Source organism: Camarhynchus parvulus, chromosome 22, assembly GCF_901933205.1.
Source record: "Camarhynchus parvulus chromosome 22, STF_HiC, whole genome shotgun sequence".
Taxonomy (NCBI): Eukaryota; Metazoa; Chordata; class Aves; order Passeriformes; family Thraupidae; genus Camarhynchus; species Camarhynchus parvulus.
Window position 1 is genome coordinate 2610162 of NC_044592.1, and position 11698 is coordinate 2621859.

The 11698-nt window shown below is 53.6% G+C and overlaps 1 protein-coding gene across 1 annotated transcript; it reads left to right on the forward strand.

Annotated features, from left to right (window-relative positions):
- The first annotated feature begins 612 nt into the window (after window positions 1–612).
- On the forward strand, window positions 613–11457 carry LOC115912498 (disintegrin and metalloproteinase domain-containing protein 32-like). The gene is made up of 18 exons (XM_030964080.1): window positions 613–683; window positions 812–890; window positions 1004–1080; window positions 1199–1391; window positions 1585–1650; window positions 1906–1977; window positions 2588–2754; window positions 3080–3161; window positions 3319–3455; window positions 4070–4256; window positions 5100–5189; window positions 6761–6959; window positions 8104–8212; window positions 9259–9442; window positions 9770–9850; window positions 9931–10048; window positions 10560–10713; window positions 10908–11457. Exons 1-18 carry the CDS (start codon window positions 613–615, stop codon window positions 11455–11457), a joined length of 2616 nt encoding a protein of 871 aa, XP_030819940.1.
- Window positions 11458–11698: the final 241 nt, after the last annotated feature.

The following is an 11698-nucleotide window of genomic DNA, read 5'->3' on the forward strand; positions in this document are numbered from 1 at the left end:
TCTCTGCCTCAGCCTCTGCTTTAAGGTGTGGGGGGGCTGTTACTGGTGGGGCTGTTACCTGTGGGCAGTTACTGGTGGGCTGTGGGGCCGTTACTGCGGGGCAGTTACTGGCCGGTCATGGGGCCACTTTGTGCAATGCCACCACTGCTGCTCCTGCTGCTCCTGGAGCTGCTGCACGAGGCTGGGCAGGGCCCCCCAGAGCCCCCAGCCAGCCAGCACTGGGCTCAGCCATGGGGGGCTCTGTCCCCTGTGGGTGGGCAGGTTTGGTCCCAGATCACCATCCCGCAGCAGCTGGGGGCCAGCACAAAAGGAGAGGAGGGGCTGAAGCAGGCACGGTGCTGGGGGGCTCTGGGGGAAGGAGGGTTCAGCTAAAGAGGAGGGCTGGGGGAGTACAGATGTGGTGGCAGCTGTAACAGAGGCTGGGGGAAGGGAGGGTTCAGCTGAACAAAAGGGCTGGGGGAGTACAGATGTGGTGGCAGCTGTAACAGCGGCGCTGCCAGCACCACGATGGCTGCAGCCACGCTGTGCTCCCCCTTCGCTGTTCACAGCAGGCCTTGGATTGTGCTATTCCCAACTCCCTGTTCCCACTTCTCCCCTTCTCTGCTTTTCTGTATGCACAAGGAGGCAGTGTCCTACACCCTGAGGATCGAGGGGAGGCCTTACACCATCCACCTGCAGCAGCAGTGAGTTGGCCCTGCCACTGCCCTCACTGCCAGTGGCTGCCCTGCTCCCTGGTGGCTGCAAGAAGCTTGAGAAGCTCTGCCTGATGGATGCTGCTCTAAGTACCTCACTTGGTGCCTCTCTCTTGCAGTGCCTTTTTATCTGATGATTTCCAGACGTACGTGTCCAGTGAGCAGGGATCTTTGCACGCTGATTCCGCCCACTCTGAGGTAACCTGGCCTTGCTTTGGGCTGTGTTTGTGCATGTTGGGTTTGTTTGGGGTGGTGGGTAAGGGGATGGCCTGCCCAGCCATGGAAGGGCTCCCTGTCCTGTCATGTCACAGGGAGGCTGCCACTACTGGGGTTACATCGATGGCTTCCCCAGCTCAGCAGTGACCCTCAACACCTGCTCAGGGCTCAGGTAAAGCACCAGCCCCGTCCCTGTGCTGCCCTCCCTGGCAGCCTGGCGTGCAGAACAAACAGCTGGGGCAGCTGTGCCAGTGCCCAGGAGCAAGTGGGCAGTGCTGGTGCCCTGGCAGGGGTTTGCTGCAGTTTGAGAACGTGAGCTACAGGATCCAGCCCCTGGGCTACTCCCCTGCCTTCCAGCACGTGCTGTACCGAGTGGGTGAGGAGCAGATGGCACCAGCCCCCCCTGCCCAGAGCCCCCCTGAGGCAGGGCAGGGTGGGCTGGCAGCCTGGGACATGCTGGACAAGGCCCCCAGCGATGATGAGGTGAGTGGTGCCTGTTCTCACAGTGCTGCTGCTGTCCCTGCCCTGTGAGGAGGGACCTGATTCTGCTGGAAGGTCTTCTGTCTGTCTTTGGCCAGACACTTGGACAGGAGCTTTGTAGAAGCACAGCCAGCAGCAGCAGTGAGGCGACCAGAGAATGCAGAATCTGTCCTTTGAAGCCCATTTTCTCTTTTAGCCCCTCTCGGCCGCTGCACGATCTCCCAAATACCTCACAGTGTACGTGGTTTTGGACAAGGCTTTGGTAAGTCCACGCCAGCCACTTTTTCCTTTTCTTTGCCTGACTTCTGTGAGCATGGAAATGGTAACATTGCCCAGCTTTACATGGATTTGTTTTCTGTTTTGAAAAGTTGCACGTGCTGTGGATTTTGTAGGAAATAAGGAACGTGAATTTGTAGCTCATGTCTCCATGGCTCAGTGTTGGGAATCATTTCAGTGTTCCAACATTGACATGGTAAGCACTTTGTCTACCCCCGTGTCCTCTTGGGTTGTTTTTCAGTACAACTATATGGGATCAGACCCAAATGCTGCGACACAGAACGTAATCCAGGCCTTCAACTTAATCAACAGTGTGAGTTCTTAATTCTGGTTTGTACTGCAGTGAGACAGGGGATGAGGGGGATGTGGATGTTAGCAGCGGCCACCTCTTTTCTAGCTGCTTTTAGGTTTAGGAGGATGTTATGTAAAAAATTCTGTGTTTCCTGAGAAGGTTTTTCCTCTGGACATGTCAATCTGCCACAAAAGAACATCTTTCCCTGTGTGATGGCCATGTCTCGTGCAGATGTACAGATAAACTGAGGCAGTTTGCCTCAGGGCAGCCAAACCCTGCATTTTGAGGACTCCTGGGTTGCTCCCCTCTGCCCTGATCCCACTGATCCAATTCACCTGCTTACTCTCAGGTGCTTGTGACCAACTTCCAATCCTGTTCTTTACTCCACTGCTGGTCTTATGCTTCAGTTGTGTAATAAGAAATTATTCCCAAAACCCCTAACACTTATGAAGTTATTGGACTTTGGCTCTGCCTCTTTATTCTTTAGGTGTGTTCATTCTTTTTGGCTACAGATGTCATTGAGGCACTGGCAGCAGCAATTTACTTTCCCCCTGTGTTTACTGTGTGCAGAGTGGTGGCTCTGCATGAAGGGAAGGTGTGAGAGCAGATGTTTCCTCTCTTATACTTTCAGATGTTTAATCCCCTTAATGTCACCATTGTGCTGTCCTCCCTGGAGCTGTGGGCAGAGGGGGATAAAATATCAACAGCAGGGGACACAGAGGACATTCTACAGCGATTTTTACAGTGGAAACAGTTGTCCCTGGAGCCACAGGCACACAACATTGCTTCTCTCTTAGGGTAAGATAAAGGTTCATTAGTGTTAAAGGTTACGTGGTAGCAATCAGTCAAACCAAGCTGAAACTTTGACAAAAAATGCTTTTTAAAAACCCATATTTCCTAAATCCTTCAAGTATCTCTTCCAAGCCATTCCTCCTAGCGATGCAGCAGCTGCAATGGTGCCGTCCATCCCTTGCCACCCCCCCAGTCCCTGCCAGCACCAGGCACCAGACCCTGCCCCAGCTCCCCTGGGGACAGCAAACAGTCTGGGGGCACCAAGGGGACTTGGGCTGTACAGAACCAGCATCCCCCACTGACCACAGCAGTGACCCCAGCTCTGTTCCAGGTACAGGCACCAAGGAGCCCTCGTGGGCGCAGCAGCTCCAGGAGGGGCATGTCAGAGAGATGCTGCTGCCACGGTGGCCCTGGTATGGTCCCCCCTGTCCTGTGCCTGTCCCTCAGCAGCCCACAGGGCCGTGAGCTCAGCCTGGGCACCATGAACAGGGGTGGATGGAACACGTGGGAGGATCTGTATCTCTGCAAGGATTGCTCAGCTCTGGCAGCTCCTCTCTCTCCTCCCTCCAGTACCACCAGAACGTGACCCTGGAGTCCTTCTCCGTGCTGCTGGCGCAGGTGCTGGGCCACAGCCTGGGCATGAGCCCCGACAGCCCCCGAGGCTGCAGCTGCCCTGGACGGGTCTGCGCCATGAGCCCTGCGGCGCTGTGAGTTTGCCCGAGGGGCTGCGGGGCTGGGGCACATGAAGGGGTGACAGGGATGGCAGCACGGTGTGCCCTTGTCAGAAGTGTCCTCCACCACTGTCATTCCTCTGCAAAAATGGAACCACTCAGGCTGGAAAAGGCCTCCATGAGCATGGAGTCCAACCTTTGACCAATCACCACCTTGTCAAGTGGAGCAGAGCACTGAGTGCTGTGTCACTCATTTCTTGAACACCGCCAGGGACGGGGACTCCACCACCTCCCTGGGCAGCAATTCCAATGCCTGAATACCAGTTATTTCAATACCATTATTTCAGTGAAGAAATACCTGCTTTTATTCCTCTGAGAAGTAAAATGTCATTAATTAAATAGCAATTTAGCGCTTAATTTGACAAAAGAGACCTTTGCTCTCCAAAATGAAGGTACTTCAGGATGTTTTTCAATCTCTGTTAATAATGAGCTGTAGATCAGGTGAATTAATAGACCCTGGGGGGTGTCAGTGTCTGGGTGAGCCCTTGACTTGCACAGAGCTAGGGAGAGAGAGAGGGGCGGTGAATGTGTAAGGTATAAACTGATCATTGCTTTGTGTAACGTATAACCTGATCATTGCTTTATTTTAGATATTTCAGTGGGTCGAAAGCCTTCAGTAACTGCAGCATCAGGGACTTTGAGACCTTCCTGAAGCAGGGCAGAGGGGATTGCCTCTTCAGCAGCCCCCGGCTGAGCCGCCAGTCCCGGCAGAGCGGCGCCGTCTGCGGCAACCGCGTGGTGGAGCCGGGCGAGCAGTGCGACTGCGGCACAGCCCAGGTGGGCACAGCCCAGGTGGGCACAGCCCTGGTGGGCACAGCCCAGGTGGGCACAGCCCTGCCTTTGTGCTCCCAGTGCCCATGGAGTCACCAACCCTCGGGAGCAGGAGCCCCAGTGCAGCAGGGTATCGCTGGCCAGGAGCTGTGTACAAATCACAAACAGGACAGAACTGCTGGGAACGTGCCTTGAGCTGTTTTATTTTCCAGCATCAGCCTCATTACATGATTATGACAATAGGAAGATGCCACCAGCTCACATCCCAGCCAGCAGACCAAGAACTTAATGTTACAACTCACTTTATAAGTTTTTTGACCAATCACACAAAGCAAAAGCGCATTGACAGCAGTTCTATCCAACCACTATAAGCACAGGTACCTTGCTTATTTCAAATACAATACCTGCTTGTGAGCCTTAAAACACAATGCACAGAGCTCCATTATTAAGCTTAGAGCTCCCTAATATCTCACCAGATAAACTTTTCTGTAGCTTAGGGAGTTATTCTAGACAAGCATTAACACACAGATCATTGTTCTATTTGTTCTTACTTTTCTACATTTTACATAATTTTTCTGCTGACCTAACTCATGGCTGCTGCTTAGCTCTAATCACAGTTCTGCTGTCTCTGAGGCCTGCCTTTTGCAGCTTTCCCAAAACCCTCTGATTTTGTGGATTCCTGCAAGGGGAGCAGCCCAGGGAGGGCTGTGTTGGGTTGGAGATTGTTTCTGTGTGGCAGCTTTGCCCGTTTGTTCTGCTGGATATTTCCCAAGTAATATGGGGAGAGGAGGAGGAGAAGCTCAGGGGGACAACAAAATGAAATAACGTGGGTTTGCCATGTGTCCACAGGAATGCCTGAAGGACAGGTGTTGCACTCCAAACTGTAGACTGAGGCCAAGAGCAAGATGTGCCTCTGGATTATGTTGTAGAAATTGTCAGGTAAGGCATATCTTTATAATTACGACAAAATCATTATTTCATTTTGGACAAATGGCATGTTCCCATGCTGAGGGATAGAGCCAAACTTCCTGCTGTGCAGTGGGAAAGGTTCCTGGCGTTGGGCTTCCTGGCTCAGCTCTTGGGAGCCCTTAGGGAGAATATTACCTGGAGACTGTCCCAGGCAGTGTCACACCTGAGTGCCTCAAGAGGGAGGGCATGGGCAGAGGGGGCTGTGTGGGCTCAGCCTGGCAGACATGGGGGGCTGCAGAGCTCCTGCTGCTCAGGCTGGGAGGTGATGGAGGCTGCAGAGCTCCTGCTGCTCAGGCTGGGAGGTGATGGAGGCTGCAGAGCTCCTCCTGCCCAGGCTGGGAGGTGATGGAGGTTGCAGAGCTCCTGCTGTTCAGGCTGGGAGGTGATGGAGGCTGCAGAGCTCTGGCTGCTCAGGCTGGGAGGTGATGGAGGCTGCAGAGTTCCTGCTGCCCAGGCTGGGAGGTGATGGAGGCTGCAGAGTTCCTGCTGCCCAGGCTGGGAGGTGATGGAGGCTGCAGAGCTCTGGCTGCTCAGGCTGGGAGGTGATGGAGGTTGCAGAGCTCTGGCTGCTCAGGCTGGGAGGTGATGGAGGCTGCAGAGCTCCTCCTGCCCAGGCTGGGAGGTGATGGAGGCTGCAGAGCTCCTCCTGCTCAGGCTGGGAGGCTGCAGAGCTCTGGCTGCTCAGGCTGGGAGGTGATGGAGGCTGCAGAGTTCCTGCTGCCCAGGCTGGGAGGTGATGGAGGCTGCAGAGCTCTGGCTGCTCAGGCTGGGAGGTGATGGAGGTTGCAGAGCTCTGGCTGCTCAGGCTGGGAGGTGATGGAGGTTGCAGAGCTCTGGCTGCTCAGGCTGGGAGGTGATGGAGGCTGCAGAGCTCTGGCTGCTCAGGCTGGGAGGTGATGGAGGCTGCAGAGTTCCTGCTGCCCAGGCTGGGAGGTGATGGAGGCTGCAGAGCTCTGGCTGCTCAGGCTGGGAGGTGATGGAGGCTGCAGAGCTCCTCCTGCTCAGGCTGGGAGGTGATGGAGGCTGCAGAGCTCCTCCTGCCCAGGCTGGGAGGTGATGGAGGTTGCAGAGCTCCTGCTGTTCAGGCTGGGAGGTGATGGAGGCTGCAGAGCTCTGGCTGCTCAGGCTGGGAGGTGATGGAGGCTGCAGAGTTCCTGCTGCCCAGGCTGGGAGGTGATGGAGGCTGCAGAGCTCCTCCTGCTCAGGCTGGGAGGTGATGGAGGCTGCAGAGCTCCTCCTGCTCAGGCTGGGAGGCTGCAGAGCTCTGGCTGCTCAGGCTGGGAGGTGATGGAGGCTGCAGAGTTCCTGCTGCCCAGGCTGGGAGGTGATGGAGGCTGCAGAGCTCTGGCTGCTCAGGCTGGGAGGTGATGGAGGCTGCAGAGCTCCTGCTGCTCAGGCTGGGAGGCTGCAGAGCTCCTCCTGCTCAGGCTGGGAGGTGATGGAGGTTGCAGAGCTCCTGCTGCTCAGGCTGGGAGGCTGCAGAGCTCCTCCTGCTCAGGCTGGCAGACATGGGGGGCTGCAGAGCTCCTCCTTCCCCGCAGTTCAAGTGGAGGAACACACTGTGCCGCCCGCCCGCCGATGCCCAGTGTGACCTGCCCGAGTTCTGCAGCGGCTCCTCCGCCTCCTGCCCGCCCGATGTGTACGTGCAGGACGGGCAGGAGTGCGGGCGTGGCACCGGCTACTGCTACCGGGGACGCTGCCAGTCCCCAGACCTGCAGTGCAGGAGGATCTACGGGACAGGTAACAGGCTGTGCTGGTGGCACTGGCACTGCTCAGGGGCAGGGGTGGCCACAGCATCACCTACCTGTGCTCTTCAATGAGCTCAGGTGAGAGTGGGGCACCTGGAGAGAAGGCACAGCTCTAGGAAAGCATTTCAAGCTCTGGTTTGAAGCACAGAGTCCCCCCAGTGCTTCACAGATAATTTGCTTTTTGTTCTTTCTGTTATTTTCTGTGGGCAAACTCAATCAGAGAACTTCCCCTGCTGATTCCCGAGGTTCAGGACTGCTGAGGGTTTGGGCAGGGATTGGTGTGTTTTCTCTAATTAAATAATGAAAAATGAAGTTATTAGATACCAGAACACGTTCCTTTGTGTTCCTTTTCACGGTAATGTTATAAATGAATTAGCTAATTTGATTAATAAGGAGAATTTATTCAATAATTAAAACACAGTCATAAAAAAGGCCACAAGCAAAGGTCAGATCAGTGCTGAGCCAGGCTGACAGCATCAGGTGGGACAGGTGGGGCACTCTGGCTCCTCTCGTCTGTGCATCATACAGAGACAGCTCTCACAAAGTCTTTTTTACACATTTCCAAACTCCGAGGGCTGCAAGGAAGGGTTTCTTGCTTTCTTACCGTTGATTTTATCTTTTGAGCATATTCATGTAGTTTTTCCTTTCTTGCTGCTGCTCTTGCTGAGAGTTTCCCGAAAATGGCAAACAATTCACTTTGTTAGAAAATCTCCTGCAATATACATTCTAGGAGACACAGATTTATCTTATCAATGATGCATATCCAATGCATATTGCTGGGGTTTGGTCAGATGAATAATCCTCTGGAATCAATATTTCTGGAGACAAATATTCAGGCTAGGATTTTGCAGAAAATCTCCTGCAGTATACATTCTAGGAGACACAGATTTATCTTATCGATGATGGTATTGAATGCATATTGCTGGGGTTTGGTCAGACGAATAATCCTCTGGAAGAAACATTTCTGGAGATGAATATTCATGCCAGGATTTTGGTGCTTATGGCTGTAATCTCATCAGGGGGAATTTCCTGGAACCCTCCTTTGGTATGCCAGGATTTTTATTCGGTGAGATTACGCAGCAGGAATTTACAGATATCATCGATTAGAGTAACAAATATTCTTGCTGAACTTGCAGACTCCAGGAACGCTCCCGTGATGTGCTACGAGGAGATTAACGGGCAGCGGGACAGGTTCGGGCACTGCGGGTTCCAGCCCAACCACAAATACCGGCACTGTGCGTGGAGGTATGCTGGCCAGGGGGCACTGCCTCTGCTAAAATCCACGTTTCTTTGGGGTTGGACAGCAAAGAGAAGTGGCAAGACTCCAGTTTATGGTGTGGTTTGTGAAGCAGTAATACCTCTTTGTGTGTTCTCCTCCATATGATGTCTCTCCTTGTGCCACAGACCCTCCCAGTCCTGCTGATGTTTTCTCAGCAGACTGTGCTGCTTGATGTCCCAGTGCTCATCAGGCAGTATCTGTGTGTGTCTGTGTCACTTTCACATTTTCTGAAAAATCCCTTCGCCAGGATTTCTTCTCCTGGGAAGATGAGAAGCCTCAGAGAAAAAACAATATTATCTCATTTGCTTCTCCCTGCTTTGCTGCTTTGGAATGTGGCTGGAGATTGTTTACCAACAGGTGCATGACTGGTTTCATGTGAATTGTTTCTACTTAATGAGCAATCACTATCAGCTGTGTTGGACTCAGGAGTCAGTCACTAGTTTTTCATGATTATTCTTGTTAAGCCTTCTATCTGTATCCTTTCTGTATTCTTTAGTATAGTTTTTGTATAGCATTCTTTAATGTGATACTAAATAATATACTAAAATAATATACTAAAATATAATATGATAAATAATAAAATTATAAAAGAATAATATAATAAAATAATATAATAAAATAATATATAAACAATAATATAATAATAATATACTAGTATAATAAAATAATAATATATAATATAATAAATTTTTTATAAAAATGTAATAAAATAATATATAAATAAATAATGTATTAATAATAGTAAATAAAAATGATATAATGAATACTATAATAGAATAATCAACTAATTAATAAACAAATTAATACATTATTAAAATAATAAACTAATAATATCATAAAATAATGAATTAGCCTTCTAAGAACATGGATTCACTCATCTCTCACCTCGTCCTGAGGACCCCTGCAAATACCACAAATGGTGACCTCAGATGTTGGCTGTAGCCTGTGCTGAAGAACAGACCCACATGTCTGTGCATGTTTGATACACATCCTGTGCAAATTGCCTTTCCAGGGATCTCAGGTGTGGGAAGTTAATCTGCACGTACCCATCCCACAAGCCCTTCTTAGCACCTGCCACTGCCGTGATGTACGCCCGGGTGAAGCATCATATCTGTGTGACTCTGAACTACCTGAACGTGTCCACATGGCTGGATCCCCTTCAGGTTGCTCCGGGGACAAAATGTGGCTCTGGAAGGGTAAGGGAATATTCTGTAATCATCTGGAATGACAAATAGAAGCTGTGAATATGAACAAGATCATCAAAACACTCGTTGCTTGCAGCAGTGCGCATGATATTTAGAAACACTGTAAAAACTTGCAAATTGTATTGCATTCAAGGTTTGGTGGGGTGTGAGCACTGAAATGACCTGGCCTCAGGGCAGAACTGTGGCTTCTTTGGTTTTTTTGTTTTGTTTTGTTTTTTTAAATAGTGTGTTTTCATTTCCCTTTGGGCCACAGCCTGATGTGCTGAGCGCTGCAAGGGTGAGGCAGTGCTGGGCTGGAGCTGCCATGGTTTTTCCCAGGTGTGTATAAACAGCACATGCCACCCACTGTCGGTGCTGGGACCGATCTGTGACAGCAAAACAAAGTGCCACGGCCACGGGGTGAGTCCCAGGGGTGCTGGGCTGGGGGGGGCAGGCTGTACCAGCCCCCTGCACACCTGTACCCCTCCCTGGCCCTGCAGGTGTGCAACAACAAGGGCAACTGCCACTGCAACATGGGCTGGCAGCCCCCCGACTGCCAGTGGAGGGGGTCACGCTGGGGGGGCAGCAGGGACAGCGGGCTGCAGTTCACAGAGGGAGGTGAGTGGGGCAGAGTGGGGATGGTGTGGGCAGGGCTGCCAGGGGCTGTGCCCAGCATGGCTGGCAGTGCCTGTGCAGGGCTGGCAGTGCCTGTGCAGGGCTGGCAGTGCCTGTGCCCAGCTGGGCTGGACAGGCTGGGCTGGCAGTGCCTGTGTAGGGCTGGCAGTGCCTGTGCCTGGCTGGGCTGGACAGGCTGGGCTGGCAGTGCCTGTGTAGGGCTGGCAGTGCCTGTGCCTGGCTGGGCTGGCAGTGCCTGTGCAGGGCTGGCAGTGCCTGTGCAGGGCTGGCAGTGCCTGTGCTGGGCTGGCAGTGCCTGTGCTGGGTTGGCAGTGCCTGTGCCCAGCTGGGCTGGCAGTGCCTGTGCTGGGTTGGCAGTGCCTGTGTAGGGCTGGCAGTGCCTGTGCAGGGCTGGCAGTGCCTGTGCAGGGCTGGCAGTGCCTGTGCTGGGTTGGCAGTGCCTGTGCCCAGCATGGCTGGCAGTGCCCGTGCCCATCCAGGTGTCTCCCACCAGGCCTGCATCGAGCACTGGAGGATGGTGAGATGGCCTGGCTGGTGCTGGGCTCCAGCCTCGTCCTGCTGTTCCTGACGGCGGCCCTGGGGCTCGGCCTGTGGCGGCAGCAGGTGCCCGGCCAGCGCCACGGGGAGCAGGCGCCCGGCACCGAGGGGTGAGTGGGGCCCCATGGCTGTGGGAGCCTGGGGGAGGCAGGGTGTGAGGGGGCTGAGGGCATCCCTGCAGAGGGGAGGGGATAGGGTGATTCCCACAGGGACACGAGGACACCGCCCAGGGCTGAGGTGACCTCAGGCTGAGGCACCCCCTGAGCCAAGGCAGGGCCAAGGCCCCACTGTAGATCCCCCACAGCACCAGCCGGGACACGGGCAGGGAGCTGGAGCCAGACCTGGAGCAAAATCTGGAACCAGACCTGGAGATAAAACAGGAGCCAGGCCTGGAACTACATCGGGAGCCAGGCCTAGAGCTGAAACGGGAGCCAGGCCTGGAGGTAAAATGGGAGCCAGACCTGGAGCGAAATTTGGAGCCAGGCCTGGAGTTAAATCAGGACCCAGGCCTGGAGATAAAACGTGAGCCAAGCCTGCAGGTAAAACGGGAGCCTGGTCTGGAGCTACATCAGGAGCCAGGCCTGGAGGTAAAATGGGAGCCACACCTGGAGGTAAATCGGGAGCCAGGTCTGGAGGTAAAACAGGAGAGAGACCTGAAGCTACATCTGGGGCCAGGCCTGGAGCTAAATCTGGAGCCAGACCTGGAGCTAAAATGGGAGCCAGACCTGGAGCTACAGGACCCAGAGCTGGCCCCGGAGCTGCAGACAGACACAGAGCTAGAGCCAGAGCTGGAGATGAAGACGGACATGGACCCACCAGCAGAGCCAGCGCTGGGGCAGCACCACGGGCACTAATTAAAGGTGTTGTGCAAAGCTGGTGTCATGGCCAGTGCCCCGTGGTTTTATGCTTACATAGTTTATGTTTTTTATCAGAGTTAACTCTGCGCTCGGGGCCTAGAGGCCACAGCTGCTGAGATTGTCCCCTTTTCTTGTGGGCACACAGTGGTGGTTGGGATTTTCCTGTCTTTGAGAGCTGCGAAGGTGCCTGATTCTGGGGGCTGTTCAGCAGGGCTGGCTCAGGTGCTGGGGCTGCCTC

What these genes read in the sequence shown, in the direction of transcription:
- LOC115912498 (XM_030964080.1), top strand. Translation starts at nt 613, where the DNA reads ATGCACAAGGAGGCAGTGTCCTACACCCTGAGGATCGAGGGGAGGCCT. An exon ending in TATGTTGTAGAAATTGTCAG is followed by an intron (nt 5,190 to 6,760) that starts GTAAGGCATATC and finishes CCTTCCCCGCAG; the next exon opens with TTCAAGTGGAGGAACACACT. An exon ending in CAGGCGCCCGGCACCGAGGG is followed by an intron (nt 10,714 to 10,907) that starts GTGAGTGGGGCC and finishes GATCCCCCACAG; the next exon opens with CACCAGCCGGGACACGGGCA.